The sequence below is a fragment of the Pseudorasbora parva genome, chromosome 10 (genome assembly GCF_024679245.1).
Source record: "Pseudorasbora parva isolate DD20220531a chromosome 10, ASM2467924v1, whole genome shotgun sequence".
Classification (NCBI taxonomy): Eukaryota; Metazoa; Chordata; class Actinopteri; order Cypriniformes; family Gobionidae; genus Pseudorasbora; species Pseudorasbora parva.
Genome location: NC_090181.1, coordinates 7,333,778 through 7,350,636, shown reverse-complemented (window position 1 = coordinate 7,350,636; position 16,859 = coordinate 7,333,778). Strand labels below are relative to the sequence as shown.

General features: G+C 36.6%; 1 protein-coding gene across 7 annotated transcripts in view; it reads right to left on the bottom strand.

Annotated features, from left to right (window-relative positions):
• Positions 1 to 16,859, bottom strand: part of smoc1 (SPARC related modular calcium binding 1) — a 76,724-nt gene that overhangs the window by 42,314 nt on the left and 17,551 nt on the right. For 5 of the 7 annotated variants that reach the window (XM_067454976.1, XM_067454977.1, XM_067454979.1 and 2 more), the window contains exons 2-5: positions 13,026 to 13,191; positions 9,567 to 9,647; positions 4,634 to 4,746; positions 4,108 to 4,207 (exon numbers count right to left, since the gene is read on the bottom strand). In XM_067454976.1, coding sequence (XP_067311077.1) covers positions 4,108 to 4,207; positions 4,634 to 4,746; positions 9,567 to 9,647; positions 13,026 to 13,191 — 460 coding nt within the window. Of the gene's footprint in view, positions 1 to 4,107; positions 4,208 to 4,633; positions 4,747 to 8,816; positions 8,936 to 9,566; positions 9,648 to 13,025; positions 13,192 to 16,859 lie in introns of those variants that run through there. The other 2 variants (XM_067454978.1, XM_067454982.1) reach the window with 2 other exon arrangements.

Here is a 16,859-nt window from a genome sequence, read left to right as displayed (position 1 = left end):
GGGTCATGAATCGAACGGTGGAGCTGCGTCATATTCTCACTCATGCGTCGAGTTCACGTCAATAACTTGGTGGATAAAGTCGTTATTTTGATTTTTGTGTGCACAATAACTATTTTTGCCGCATTGTAAAATTATTGTACAGCCACTGTAGTGAGATGGACTTTGTATCGACTTCTTTAGGGTCTTTTATGGGTCTTGTGAGTGGGTCAGAGGAAATGTACTGAATGCCAATGGAGGCCTTTCTGAAGCCTTTCTCAGCCATCAGCTTTCAACAAAAATATCTTCATTTGTGTTCCGAAGATGAACGAAGGTCTTACGGGTTCCCAACGACATGAGGGTGAGTAATTAATGAAATAATTTTCCTTTTTGGGTGAACTAACCCTTTAAGTTTTGAAAGAAACAGTAACATCAAATACAGGATCTTAAGCAGTAAGAAGAAAAGAAGAAGACATTTTTTATTTAACATAAATACTTTCAACTTTCAAATTCCAGCTAAATGACAAGTATAAGTAAGTCTTTAATTCACTGACGCACTGAAGCTGCGCTCAGAATGGAATGCTACACAGTTTACACTGGACAATGCCTATTAATTTAAAAACTAGTATGTGAAACAATAAATGATGTAATGCTAAACAATTCAAAAGAGTTGTCATTACATAATAGCATCTAGCAAGTGCCTTCCATTTCTCATCTCAAAAATATAAACATTTCCTCTGCAATTTAATCAAATTTAGTGTAAACAAAATGAAAAATATTGAGTCAAATCAGATGTTATGAAAAAAAGTAACAAATCTTAAGAGGGCTGCAGGGATGGCATATTTTTGTAGGTCAAAAACAGGAAATTAGTTAGCATTTTAACATTTCAGGTTCACTCGTCCTGAAGTCAGTGGTTTTTTTTTTTTGTAAATAGGTTTTTGGTTAATGCCTGAAATAAGATATGTGGTGAAAACACGCTCCAATTATTTTCATATTTTATTCTATGATATAAAATACATCATGGTTGTTTAAAGCTGCACTTGCTGAATGGAACTACAGAGATTGTCGGGACATTAAATGTCTTCAGCTGAAAAGCACCACTTTAGGTCATTGTGTTTAAAAGTCCAGTGTGTAATATTTGGGAGGGCAAGCATAAGGATTTGAGCGAGTTTGACAAGGGCCATATTGTGATAGCTAGACGACTGGGTCAAAGCATCCTGTCTGCAGTGGTCAGTATGTATCAAAAGTGGTCCAAGGAAGGAACAGTGAAGAACCGATAACAGGGTCATGGGCGGCCAAGGCTCATTGATGCACGCTGGGAGCCTGTGGTCTGATCAATCAGATGAGCTACTGAAGCTCAAATTGCTCAATAAGTTAGTTCTGGTTCTGACAGAAAGATGTGTTTCTTGTGAAAAAAGTGTTGTTTGTTGTGTATGGAGACCATACGCAGACCAGTCAGGGTGCCCATGCTGACCCCAGTCCACTGCTGAAAGCACCAACAGTGGGCACGTGAGCATCAGAACTGGACCATGGAGCAATGGAAGAAAGTGGCCAGGTCTGACGAAACACGTTTTTTTTGCATCACGTGGATGGCCGGGTGCATGTGCTTCGTTTACCTGGGGAACACACGGCACCAGGATGCACTAAGAAGGCAAGCTGGGAGCGAGTCTGGCCTCCAAATTCCACAGATCTCAATCCAATTGAGCATCTTTGGGATGTGCTGAATAAACAAATCCGATCCATGATCCTTGCAACTTACAGGACTTAACGGATCTGCTGCTAACATCTTGGTGCCAGATATCACAGCACACCTTCAAGGGACAAGTGGAGTTCAGGTCTCGACGGGTCAGGGCTGTTTTGGCAGCAAAAGTGGGACCGACACAATATTGGGTCATAATGTTATGCCTGATCGGTGTACATAACTATGTTTTCAGTGGTATCTTATATAATGAACCGTTATGTTTTTATTACTTTAGAATGAGCCATTTCTATCTAAATACACTCCGGATCCCCTTACAGTGAAATCTCCATTTTGCGCCGTCATGTTTCTACAGTAACCCTAAAGGGACAAACTGCTCTACAGAGCGCTAGCTACTCTCTGCTGTCTCAGATGACATCTTTGTCCTGTGTCAGCCACCGTAGCTTCTCTATGTGCTTCGAATGGGAGGGGTGAGCAGTGGTGGGCGGTTTCAATTCGCAACCTCACCACTAGATGCCGCTAAAATTTACACACTGAACCTTTAATGCACACTATCCTAACTCAGTGTTTTCAAGGAAAGACATTTTTGTAAGCGTTGACAGAAGTTTTATGATGATGACGCTATTTCTTGCTACTGTATTTAGGCTTGAAAATTCATAAATGTTCTAATCATCTGTGAAGGTTATAGCGATAAAACATGCAGGAATCATACACTTTTGTAGAGTGGATTTTCTGCAATAATCCAAAAGCCTTTGAAAAAATCCTATTGTTTTTTTTTTTTAGAGGGAACGACGGTGATGCTAACTTAAAATATATCATCACTGCAGCTCTCTTAATTCCAGTTCATTTCTCGAAGAGATTCATAAAGAAATCAATGTTGTAGTATACTGTACACAATTCATATGGCAGAAAAAGTAGTCTGTGACACAGGCTGTGTCTCTGTGTAGCTAACAAAACATTGCTGTTTATTTGAGTGGCCCAATATAATAACAGCAAGAGTGTTGGACTTTGGCTGGATTTAACCGATCTGTGAAATGTGCCGCTTGCAGTCGGAGGAGGAGTTAAAAACGGAGCAGTCTAGTCAGAGCCAAGTATTTGTCAAATACATATACGTTTCAGATATTTTCATGTAGCAACATGCACACTTTTAACTCAGTATTTTCAATATATCAGGTGTTTGTATAAGAATAACGTTCGAAATAAGCCTAAAATACTAATAAAGTTAAAGGGGCAGGTCACCTAAATAACTAGTTAGTTACATCCACCATGTTTGTAGTTTTTATTAAGTTTTTTATTTTTTATTATTTTTTATTTTTGTGTTTGTGGTCTCAACGGGTTGAGAGAAATATTAGCCATTAGAGTGTGCACAGAATCTTTGGAATGCTCATTTCAACATTTGAACAACATTTTTGTAACGTACCGATTCAAATTTAGGATGAACTGGGACAGCTAAACTGTTTGATAAATCTGTTTGGAAACTTGTTTGGTAATTACATTTGGTAATTCTAGTGGTGCAGAAATGAAAATAGTATTAACTAAAGTAACTTAGGCAAAAGGTATGTGTGTTTATATATATATATATATATATATATATATATATATATATATATATATATATATATATATATATATATATATATATATATATATATATAATGAATTATATTGACCATTAGAGGTGTCTCTGCAATGCACTACAGATGAACTGAACTGACAACGGTTAAAGGGAACATCCAGAAAGCTAGCAGAAATTGAACATCAAGGTTAAGCAATGCGTGAGATGGCATGTAACCATAAAATGTCAAGACACACGAAAAAACTAGAACCAGGTGCTCCAATCATAATGTAATCCAGTTCTGGCAGGAGCCGGCGGTGTTATCTCCAACAGAACAATCAGGGCCATTAGAGCCAAGTGTTCCCATTCATTTACGAAGAGAAAAGCTCCCTCATTCCAACCGTCCACTGAAAGCGGTTAATACAATGAAATGAGAACGCAATGATGGAGAAGAAGGAAAAATTGTAGAGAATGAACCAGAGGAAGACAGAGATTGATGGAGTGTGAATTTGGAAAGAGACAGAAGGAGCAGAAATGTAGAAACCGTAAAGCAGGGATAAGAAAAACGGATGAACTCTCTGAGAGAGCGCAAGTCCTGCAGGATATTATCCATCAGCTCTCGGTTCCATGCACAAACACAGTAGAGGTAAACTAAACAGAGCGGTGGCTAGAGTTTAACATCACGCTGACTCCACCAAAACAAAGAGCACGGTTTAAATCAAACAATGTCTAATGGCTTTGAAAGTGATGGACTACAGGCACAACTTCTTGACCGAGGCACCTGATGGTTTAGCGGCTCTGCTTTTCAGCACGACCTAAACACAAAGCGATAATCCAAGCAAACAGTCTAGAGATACTATCTGCATACATACAGTACCTGAACACACTGGCGTTTTGTTCTGGACAGAAGAGCCGCTGACTGGCTTGCCATCTGTCGTCACGCACCAGCAGTATCCTGTGAGGGTGTGACATTGGACCTGGAGGAGATACAGACGGATAGAGGTGAGAGGAAATTCCAGTAACCGCTCTTGTATCTCCTGGACGACCCGCGCGAAACGTCCCGGCGCTTGCGCTGGGGGAATACAATTATTCAGAGTGAAAAACGACCCTCATAAACGACGAGGCATTAAAAGCTTAGGCGGACTGGATGATCGCTGTTTAACAAAGCAAAGGCGCAGGTGAAACAGAGGCTGCGAGTCTATAAATGCGGTTTAATGTACACTTTCCGTTCAGATTCCCTATGCGGCCGTGCTGATGAGAAACACACAAGTGCAATTTTTTGTGGAATCCTATCAAGGCTGGGGAAGAAGGCTAGAAGGATAATTTGTCCACTTTGCTTTAGGATTCGAATGTCGATGTCAGAAGCAACATATTAAGTGCAGCGGCCCGGGACTCTGACGGACCTGAGCGAATGTTCCGTCCTCATTGCATTCTGGGATAAAAATGGATTCCTGTGGCCTCTTGGCTTGCTCCAGAGCCTGAAACCTCTCAGTCCGACATTTCGTCTGGCCCGCTTCTGCAATACAGAAACAATATGCATAACTGCACACAATGTAATTATTGTTACACTTTGAGTACATTTAGTGTCACAATGGGTTTGATTCTAGGGAATTTATAAAAATACCTTAAATTCACGTTTCTTTGGAAAATATTATCTATAAATTGAATACATTAGGCATGCTACTGAGTAATAAGGGGAAAACTACACATGACACACACAATTTTTTTTGGCTAGTGTATTCCCATGACTTTTCCAGTTGTCCATCACTTTTCCATGATTACTGGATAGGGATTTAAAAAAAATGTTTTATAGAGATTTCCCTGACAAAGAGCAATTCTATTTTTAAAGCTAAGTAACTACAAATGTAAATTGTCATTTCCATGATCTTTTATTCCATGATTTTTCATGAGTTCCAGAAGATAGGATTATTAGAAAACAGTCATAATAACAACAACATTATTATTTGTAATGTTTTGAAAGACATCTTTATATTTTGAAATATTATTACAATTTAAAATAATGTTTTTCTATTTTAATATGCTTTAAAATGAGTATGTACATGAGTATGCATATGTGTCGATGTATATATGTGTATGAGTAGGCGTAGGCATATGTATGTTATTTAAAGAAAAATAATAATTAAAGGGGTAGGAGTATATAAGTTTTACTTCTTCCTACTCCTTTTTCGTTCATGAGATAGAATGTACTTATTTTTTCTTTTATTTATTATTATTTTTTTCTTTTCTTTTTTTTCTCTTTCATCTTTACTTGTTATTTTTTTCTTTTCTTTTTTTTCTCTTTCATCTTTACTTGTTTCTTTTAAAAATGTCTAAACATTATTGTATTTTTATTTCTCTCATGTTCGAAAATAAACAAATAAACAAAAAAATATAATTCATTTCAGTGATTCAAAGATGAATTTTTAGCATCATTACTCCAGTCTTCATTGTCATGATCCTTCAGAAATCATTCTAATATGATGATTTGATACTCAGTTATTATCAATGTTGGAAACAATTTTGCTGCTTAATATATTTTTTTATAACCTGTGATACTTTTTTAGGATTCTTTGATTAAATAAAAAGCATTTATTTAAAAAAAGAAAGAAAAAATATGTAGTTTGAAGTTTGGGGTCAGTAATTTTCTTTCTTTCTTTTTTGTTGTTGAAAGAAATTAATACTTTTATTCAGCAAGGATGTGTTAAATTGATAAGTGACCATAACGATTTATATTGTTAGAAAATATTCATGTTGAAGTAATGATAATGAAAAATCAGCTTTTCATCACAGAGATAAATTATATTTTAAGTATAATAAAATAGAAATTTTATTTTCTATTTCTATTTGAAAACTTCTTTTTTATTTTAATAATATTTACAATATTATTGTTTTAAATATTATTGTTTAAAGTGCAGACTTGATGAGCATAAGAGACCTCTTTTTTAAAAACGTTAAAAATAGTAATGTAATGGGATTTCTGGCAAAAATATCCAGATGCTTCAATACATCCAGAACAGCGCTGCCAGAGGCCTTATGAGAGTCTGTAAATATGATCACATAACTCACATCCTACACTCATTGCACTGGCTTCCCGTTTCATCCCGGATCGACTACAAAATCCTCCTGCTCACACATAAATGCATCACCGGACATGCACCTCCATATTTTTTCTTTTTATTCATTTGTGTTATTTTTCACATTTCCCATTCATTCTTCGGAATGAAAAGTGCATTATAAATTAAATCTATTATCATCATTATTATTAATCTATCCCAACTTTACAGTGCATTTTGGAAATTTCACTCACAAGGAGCAATTCTATTCAGCCCTGAGCAAATACAAAAATATATATTCACGATAAATGAATTTTAATGCCATTTCCATGACCCATTAAGGTTGTTCATGAGTTTTCCTAATTTAAAAATCATTTTTTAAAAATGCTGGACCATGGAAAACCTGAAACCGATTAACAAGTGGATTTCTGAAGACAGGATTATTGGACAAGCCATCTCATTAAACATCCATCTAAAGAAATGCATCAAGAATCGTCTTAATCTTGCAACTTCATCTAAGCAAGGAAAACGTGAGGTTTTGAAACGGCAATGCTGAGTGTCGTGTTCCAACATGTAGGCACTTTGTATGAATTCAGAGAGGATTTAGTCATCCTAGTCAAATAAACAACACTAACAAGTTGGACCTCAGTGCTGGACTGCACCCAAGAAGTGGGGAGGCTAAAAACCACGTGATACCAGCAGATCATTTTCACACTTTTAATCTATTTAATCTATTCACAGTTCAGTCCTAAAATGCCTGCATTACAATAGCATGAAGATATGAACTCAGACAGACGTAAGTTTAGAAAGCACACAGAGACAAATTGCAAATCTGCCCTACGCATGCCTGTGAGCAGATGCTCTTAAATCATCCCTGATGCAGAAATGAGAAACACCTGTTGAATCTGTGAAGTCTGTGAGCGATCGACTGGAAGAGACAGGTGGGCTGCAGTCAGTCAGCCCCCGACAACATAGAGTTAATTATACTGACACACAGGACCTCCATCAGTTCTTAATCTGAACTTTTTAGTGTTTATCTTACCGTACAACATACAGAAACTAACCTTGATTACATATAATTATACACACAATTCAGGAAACACATTAACATTACTATGGGACAAAATATGCAATAACAAGCATTATTTGTCTAGAGCCCTAATAAACCTAACTTTCATTTGTTTTAAATTTCCGTTTTCTAAAGAGATTTCTTAAAAAAAAAATTACATTTATACTGAGTAAATAACTGTACTTTAACCAAAATTTCAATTAAGTAATTGAGCTCTTTACGGCACCTGGAATATCTAAAGAGAGTTTGTGAAAAGACACAAATGAGTGTTTTTCCTAAACACAGTGATGACAATGATCATTCCTGGATCCTTTAACTGACTGTTTAACACAGTCCAGTCTATGAAACTGATGTTGCAGGCTGACCGTGACTTAAAGCCAGCCAGTCTGCCTTTCAGTATGTGAACACGGCCTGCAAAAACTTACATGCATACCAGCGGACATACGCGTTCCCTTGGTAGTTTGCTCTAAAGCTCCGGGGACTGTATATTCTCTCTGGACTGACACGCACACAGATGTGTTCATTTGAGACCAGCCACCTTTTTGGTGCCAACACAAGAAAGAAAAAACTGAATCCCAATGTGAAAAAATGTTGAGGAATGTGAGGCCAACGCAGTTTAAAACATATTAAGCCTTTAAAATTTAAAGGTGTAATATACAACAATCATGCATAACATTATAAACACCTTCCTAATATTGTGTTGGTCCCCCTTTTGCTGCCAAAACAGCCGTGACCCGTCGAAGCATGGACTCCATTAGACCCTTGAAGGTGTGCTGTGGTATCTGCCACAAAGATGTTAGCAGCAGATCCTTTAAGTCCTGTAAGTTGTGAGGCAGGGCCTCCCACATATGCTCAATTGGAATGAGATCTGGGGAATTTGAAGGTCAAACTCGCTGCCATCTTGCCTTCTTCCCATAGTGCATCCTGGTGCCATGTGTTCACGCGCACACACCCGGCCATCCATGTAATGTAAAAGAAAACGTGATTTGTCAGACCTGGCCACCTTCTTCCATTGCTCCATGGTTCAGTTCTGATGCTCACGTGCCACTGTTGGTGCTTTCAGCGGTGGACTGGGGTCAGCATGGGCACCCTGACTGGTCTGCGGCTATGCAGCTCCATTCGCAACAAACTGAGATGCACTGTGTATTCTGACACCTTTCTGTCAGAACCAGCATTAACCTCTTGAGCAATTTGAGCTACAGTAGCTCGTCTCTTTGTCTTGGAGCATTTTTGATAGATACTGACCACTGCAGACCAGGAACACCCCGCAAGAGCTGCAGTTTTGGAGATGCTCTGACCCAGTCATCTAGCCATCACAATTTGTCCCTTGTCAAACTCGATCAAATCCTTACACTTGCATATTTTTGCAACACATCAACATTGAGGACAACATTTTCAGTTCCTTTCTAATATATCCCACCCACTAACAGGTGCCGTGATGAAGAGATAATCAGTGTTACTCACTCATAATGATATGCCTGATCAGTGTATATGAGCAACAGCATGAGTAGTGATGGATGATTTTCAAACACTGCTTCATGAAGCCACTGTCCTGCAGAGTTCAGCTCCAAGCCTGATCAAACTCTTTCTAGTGATCTTGAAAACATTGATTAGCTCGCTCAGGTGTGTTTGATCAGGGTTGGAGCTAAACTCTGCAGGACAGTGGCCCTCCAGGACCGAGTTTGAGACAATAGCCATTATAAAAGTTGCTAAGCAATTCAGTCAAAAGTACAAAGGCAGCGCTCTGATACAGAATCAAAGTTATTTAAAATATGTAAAGTTTTGAAACTTTGCTCTTAGACAAAACTATTTGCTTTGGAACAAATAATAGATTAATAAGACCAAAGATTGTCCGTTAGATATCCCCAAAACGAATTAGATCACTTTATACCACTATGGAAACATCAGTGCCAACGGCAAATTCCAGAAGACCGGGCTGAGGTAAGGCTGTTCTCGGCGGGTACGTGAGTGTTGAAACGGCCGGTGAGGGCCTGGAGCTAACGTCTCCAAAAACATTGAAGCACATTTTTAGATCTTAATTAATAAACCTCACATGTGAAGTTTAAACAACTACAGTCTAGCCTAAAAACTCTTAAAACTACATTCCATGACAAAACAATTATAGTGGGTTTGCTCTTTTGTCATGAAACAAACGTGATACAAACAGTGAAATGGTTCCACATATACAGGTTTGTTTTATCTCATAGCTCATACCTTTTATACCTGTCAGCTCTTTGACCTCTGAAACCAGTGTGGGCGCAGGAAGAGGTTGATCAATCCTCACCCGGTTTTTATCTGAAATTTCAATATTAAAAAAATAAAAACAAAATAAAGACACATTTACATATTTATTACTTGAAGGGATAGTGAAAAAAATGCTGTCATCATTTACTTAACCTCATGTTGTTTCAAACTTGTATGAGCTTTTTTGTTGTGCCGAACACAAAAGAAGATATTTGGAAGAATGTTTGTAACGAAGCAGATAGTACAACCACCCCCCCCCCCCACCCTATAGTGAATGATTACTCTAAATCTAAATACACTAAATGTGCTTTGTTACAAAAATTCTTCCAAATATCTTCTTTTGTGTTTAGCAGAACAAAGAAACAACATGAGGATAAGTAAATGATGACAGCATTTTAAAAAAAAATATGTTTTTGAGTGAACTATCCCTTTAACATATGTATGTCATGTATGTTTAGTTTTGTTCTGGCTTCATGTTTTTGAATTATGGCTTTTATTTTGTTTTGTGCTTTCATTGTGAAGTTCCTGTTGCCTTTACTAGTTTTCAATCAAATGAATATGCACTCTAAAAAATTCTAGGTAAAAAAACCCCACTGTTGGGTCAAATATGGACTAACCCAGCAATTGGGTTGTTTTAACCCAGCAATTGGGTTGTTTTAAGCATTAGGATTAAAACAACCCAATCGCTGGGTTAAAACAACCCAATTGCTGGGTTAGTCCATATTTAACCCAACATTGGGTTAAAACAACCCAACATTTTTTTAGAGTGTACTTCTCTAATATCATGCCTAAAAGAGTCGTTTTCATAAAACAAAAAACTGGTGTTGCATCCGAAATTGCATACTCCCCTACTATATAGTAGGTAAAAAAAAAAACTATCTGTGACAAGTATGTCTGAATTCACAGTACTTGATAAAGACAACAGCAGATTATATCTATTTTACACATTCATACTATGCAGAACATCTCTGTTACGCATACAAGCCTCGTTCCCTGAAGGAGGGAACAGAGATGTCACCTCAGAACGTCACTGGCGTGTGGGGATCTAAATAAGGGAACGTACTTTTTAAGCAGTAGTGAAATACACAAAATAAGTACCAACTCAAGAGAGTATGTGATATCAGACGCAATTTTTGATGGACACTTTAGTATCTCATGAGGCCACAGGAGAGGAGTCCTGAATGCCAGGTAATATATCTAAATTTCTGATGATTGTCATTTGGACCTTTCTGGATTACAATCTGCCATCAAAATGATTCTTACTGTTGTGTGTTGGGCTAAGGTAATGCAATAGTTTTGAACCCTGACTGGTTATGCACTTGCTAAAAAATTGATTTTGGATAATTTTTAACTAAAAAAACTTAAGGACTGCAGTTTTAAGCTAATAGTATGGAATGCCACAGCTGTAAATATTCAAAATAAAAGAAATACATACATAAATAAATAAAATACACAGAAATGTAAAAAAAGCAAAAATAAATATATAAATAAATATACATAGAAAAGCAAAAAAGAAAAGCAAAAAAGAATAATTATTTATAGTTATTTCCATATGTATGTATGTATGTATGTATGTATGTATGTATGTATGTATGTATGTATGTATGTATGTATGTATTTATTTATTTATTTATTTATTTATTTATTTATTTATTTATTTATTTATTTATTTATTTATTTATTTCCATATATATTTATTTATTCTTTTATTTAATTATACATTTATTCATTTCTACATTTACATTTAATCATTTAGCAGACGATTTTTATCCAAAGCGACTTACAAAAAAGGGGAGAGTAATAGAAGCAACGAAACAAACAAGGCCAACAACCTGTAAGAGCTGTAAGAAATCTCAATTAATTAGCACAGTACACTTTTTTTCTTTTTTTTTTAGACATCTACAACTAAAACTCACGTACGCAAAATGCCGAACACTGGATTTTGATAGCTATGATATTTATTTAATTATATATTTATTTATTTCTGCATTTATTTATTTCTACATTTCTTTGAGCGTAGGGTCATGAGGAGGGCAGGGTTTACCTCAGACATAGCAATCGAGCTCAGAGTAGGCGAGAGCGAAGCGCTGAGGCCCCAGTGAAACCTTGTGTTGTGGCCGAAATACAATAGGTATAGCCTACAGATGTTGATACTGTCTGTGATGAAGGACTTGGATAGGTATATGGTCAAAATCTTATATCACAGGTTAATTCATATCACCCTAACTCTGTTGTAAAATTTGCTGGGCTAACAAATATGAACAGCATCTTTAACAGATCTGATAACAGGGACTCTTAAATGCAAGCTCTTGATATTTTCCATCCAATCCATTAATTTCATTCCTTGAAGTACACACACACTCACTCACACAAAAAGTGGTCCAGTTGTAGATTTGTTTCTGATCATTTCTATTTAGGCCTATGCGTTATTTAAAAAAATTATGATAATAAAAATAAATAAATAAATACATGACCAAATGTTCAAAAAGTTGGTCATGTTCGGGGGAACAATATTGATGACAGGCTATTTTTGGGGCCATCGCCTCAACGCTTCGCCCTCGCCTACTCTGAGCTCGATTGCTATGTCTGAGGTAAACCCTGCCCTCCTCATTACCCTACACTCAAAGAAATGTAAAAATAAATATATGTGGAAATAAATAAACGTAAAAAGAAATAAATGTAGAAGTAAATAAATGCATAAATAAACAAATGTAGAAATAAATAAATGTGGAAATAAATAAAACTAGAAATTAATACATGTAGAAATAAATAAAATAATAAAGAAATATATATGGAAATAAATAAATAAAGAAAGAAAGAAATACATAAATTTGGAAATAAATGTATAAATAATTATTCATTTTAGTTTTTTTAATTATTCATTCTGCGTAAACAGACGTTTTGTGTTATTGGTGTTAAAATGCCATTCATTACATAAGCCCTATTTTAAGTGCACTTTATTTTGATGGTCCCTTTTGAGCATTCTACCAACTATAAGTAACTTTGCAACTACATGTCAACTAACTCTCATTAGAGGATCAGTAGACTGATTGTTAAAAAGCTGTAAATACTATTCTTGAATAATTTTGATGCTCCCCAACAGGCATTCTCCCGACTATAATTAACCTTTCAACTATGTCAACTTATTCTAACCCTGCCAGTCTAATACTCTCCCAGACCAAAACCTGGAGTTGCTTTGGGTCGACCAGATTTGGGCCTGATCTGGGCTGACACTATGTTGCTGTCTGGGCTACTAACACACCAATGACAGTTTGTAGACATGTAGGTTCAACGCCACTTATAGTCAACAGAATGTGTTAAAGGCCCATCGAAATAAAGTGAAACCAAAATTATAAAATGCTCACATGTAACTGAAGATACCTCAATGTTTTCCAGAAATGATCAGAAAAGTTTCTGACGTCCACTGACCTTTGCATCGGCCCCTGTGGGCGAGGGTGAGAGTGCGGTCCTTGCATTTCGCCCTCTCCAGGTCACAGTTGGTATCATAACTGCGTCCGTCTGACCCACACACAGGCTTGCCGTGACTCCTGGAGCAACCAGGGGAACATGGGCTCTCTCTGTCTCCTATAAGCCACTGCACACACACACACACACACACACAAGAAGTTTATTTAAATAGAGCAGTGAGGGCATGACAGAATAATAAGCCATGGAGCACTTGACAGAATACCCTGACTAGACTCTAATGATTGAGCAATAAATTAACCAGAGCTGCTGATTTTTAAAACAGCTCAATGAGTTTCACAGGTTTTAGTAGCAGGAACTCTCAAGATCATTTGGTAAAATTGCTATGAATCATGAATCTGAAAATAGCTTAGCTGAAAATCACATGGCCTTATATAGATTTCTGTTGTGAGTTATCAGAACCAAGACATTAGAATAATGGAGGAGACTATCTATCTATCTATCTATCTATCTATCTATCTATCTATCTATCTATCTATCTATCTATCTATCTATCTATCTATCTATCTATCTATCTATCTATCTATCAATCTATCAATCAATCAATCAATCTATCTATCTATCTATCTATCTATCTATCTATCTATCTATCTATCTATCTATCTATCTATCTATCTATCTATCTATCTATCTATCTATCTATCTATCTATCTATCCATCTGTCCGTCCGTCCATCTGTACAACTTTCCGTCCGGCCGTCCCTCCGTCCAACCACCCACCGTCTGTCCGTCTGTCCGTCCAACCACTCATCCATCCATCCATCCATCCATCCATCCATCCATCCATCCATCCATCCATCCATCCATCCATCCATCCATCCATCCATCCATCCATCCATCCATCCATCCATCCATCCATCCATCCATTCCATAGACTGATTTTTGGCTTCAAGTCAACACGGCACTCCATTCACAAGTTCAACTCAATTTCCTTATGTATGTGAAAAGTGGCACAGACTTAATTTTACTCTTAGTAACTGATTAAAATGATAAAATAGTGTTCCATACCAGAATGAAGGTGTCTTTTTATATCCCTGGAATAATGTGCACTCATCAATCATGAACAATAAGACCATGAAAGTCCATTATAAAGTAAAATAATTTCTAATGTCATATTGACTTTATTAAAATAAACTTCTTCTCATATTATTCCCTCTAAAGTTTTTATTGAGTATTAGCCATCAATTGAATATTATTTTTCTTTTAACTGCATTTATAATGTAACAGGTCATCTCAAATATACAATATTATTCTCGAATTTCCACAATTTCATATTGGAGAAGAGCCAGAACCGTTTAGAGGTAGAGAGAAAGAAAAGCCAGCTCAACTCAAGTAGATATATGCTGGCCAGTTACCTAGTACAAGTCAAATTTGCTGTAGCCGCTGGACCATCATGCAGTGCGGCTTCTGACAGTGGCAGTGGTCTTACAGCACAGCAGGTACACAAAACTGGAGAACGTCTACTGGAAAAGGGGTAGCTTTTGCCAGAAACACAGGGCACATTTTCCATTTTAACCAGACCCATCTGACTAAACAGGGCTGACCGTTTCAGATCACACACACATACATTCAGTACACCACAAACAACAAAAGGTTGCTTCAAGATCTCTTGAGTTGAGCAAATAAGCAAATAGAACCAAATGATTTTCACTAATATACTAGAGATGAAGTGAATCGGATGCCAGACAGAACAGACTTAACCCCCCAGTATAACAGGATTAAATCTGGCTCCTTGTATTGTACTAAATGATGTTTATATAGGAAGAGTTACAGTGTGATATTAGTTTTTATATGTAATACATTCAGAAGTTTCATGTGTCCATATCACACAGTATACCTTTTAAATCTCACTTGGGTAAATAATCCAGAACAGCCACATTAAAAGTAAACGCCTAAGCAAATCTTTAGTGTTGTTTAAGATGGGCCAAAATATCCCTGGTGAAAGCTGCCCGGTCTAAGTAGTGCTATAAATGCTGCATCCAAAGCAAGCTCCTTTAACGGTGATTTAGAACTGAGTGCACGTCCAGATGGTGAGTTGCCTATTTGTCCATTTTCTATGAAACAAAAAAAAAAAAACTAGGACAAAAGAAAGAAAAAGGCTGAGCTACCATAGACAAACAGGTTTAGTCTCTCTCAGGAAACTTCAATTATTATCTGCATCTTGACTACATTCAGAAATGTGTTCTGATTTCATTTATTATGACAGAAGTTGTAACATAATATTCAGCAAGTGCGCTTCTTTATAGTCTAATACTATCATACTTGTTCACACTCATGATTTTGCAAACCATCATGATTTTCTTTTGTCTATGAAGCAAAAAATAAGATCGTTTACAGAAAAACGACATGAAAACCGACAGAATTTAAAAATTAATATTAAAATTGAATAGATATTTCATATTTTTGTTGTGCTCTAAAGAAGTACACTTATTTTGATGTTTTAACTAATATACTAAAGCACATGTAAAGAACATGATCATCATTTTAACTGTAGTATGCAATATACAGTTAAAATGTATATATTTTAAATCGCAACTTCATTACAAATGTGTAATTACAAAAATATTTAAAGACATGACATTTAAAATAAATGTATTTTAAACTATTGCAATTAAAGGGGTACTTCAGCGCTGGGAAGATGAATCTGTATTTAAACTGGGTCATTAATGTAGTAGAAATGTGAAATTATTTTTGAATTTGGTGCCTTCTAGACTGAGAAAAGACAGAAAATGTATTTTTGTCTCATGGGGATGAAAGACTACAATTCCCAGAATGCTTCGCTGCCCTGTGAGGCCATTCCCAAAGCCACCGAGACTGGATTACAGTGACTGAGTTGGAGAAGACACTACAATTAAAAACTGAACGTGTCTGTTCAATATAATGAGTGGGTGACCGCGCGAGTATCACAGCACTGAGCACTAACTGCAGGAGTGAGATAAATGATCTGATGAGCTCTCGTGATGAGAGCTGAGGTAATCGCTACTACACTCGCGGCATACATTCACAACGCGAGTTCAGTCTGGCGCGTTTCAGTTCATGCCTTTGCAAGCCTAACTTTCATAGAAATTCATTAGAGAAGTTAAAAGACATACATTGATCACCATAGCTCCGTTTAAATGAGTGCCTGTAGCTGAGCTGAGCTCTGCGTGAGATCTCCCATCCCCCATGCGCGGGTTCAAAACATGCGGAAATGGCTCCCTCTGCTGGCTGTAGTCTTTAGCCTTTGGCCAAACATTCCTCCTATGATGCAAATATCGTCAATTTGCATCATAGGAGAAATTTTTCCAGAAATAAAATGCATAAATCTCTTGTCTCAGGAGGATATGAGGGGGGAAAGCACATTTATTTGAATATACTCCAGGGTTTCTATTGATACAAAGCCATATGCTAATCGCTGAAGTAACCCTTTAACATGCAATTAAATGTCCAAAAAGGTCATGTCACACACAACATGACAAGTAAAGGCCTTTGAAAAGTTAACAACATACACCACCGACATGGAACAGAAGACACATTTATGCATCACCTTGTACTGAAAGCATACTGATATATGACTAAGTCTGTGAAAATGTGTTTATTTGTAAATTATGAGCTTAAGTATAGCAGATTTGTAACTGTATAACTGGAAGTTAAATGAATCACACACATCGTCAGTTTGTGTGGGCAGGAGTTTAGTTAAGGAAAGAACTCAGAAAAACACAGAAGCCTACACAACATAAACATCTTCTGCCATTCTCACATTTAACAATTTATAACGTCTAAAGAAATGATCTGTAGA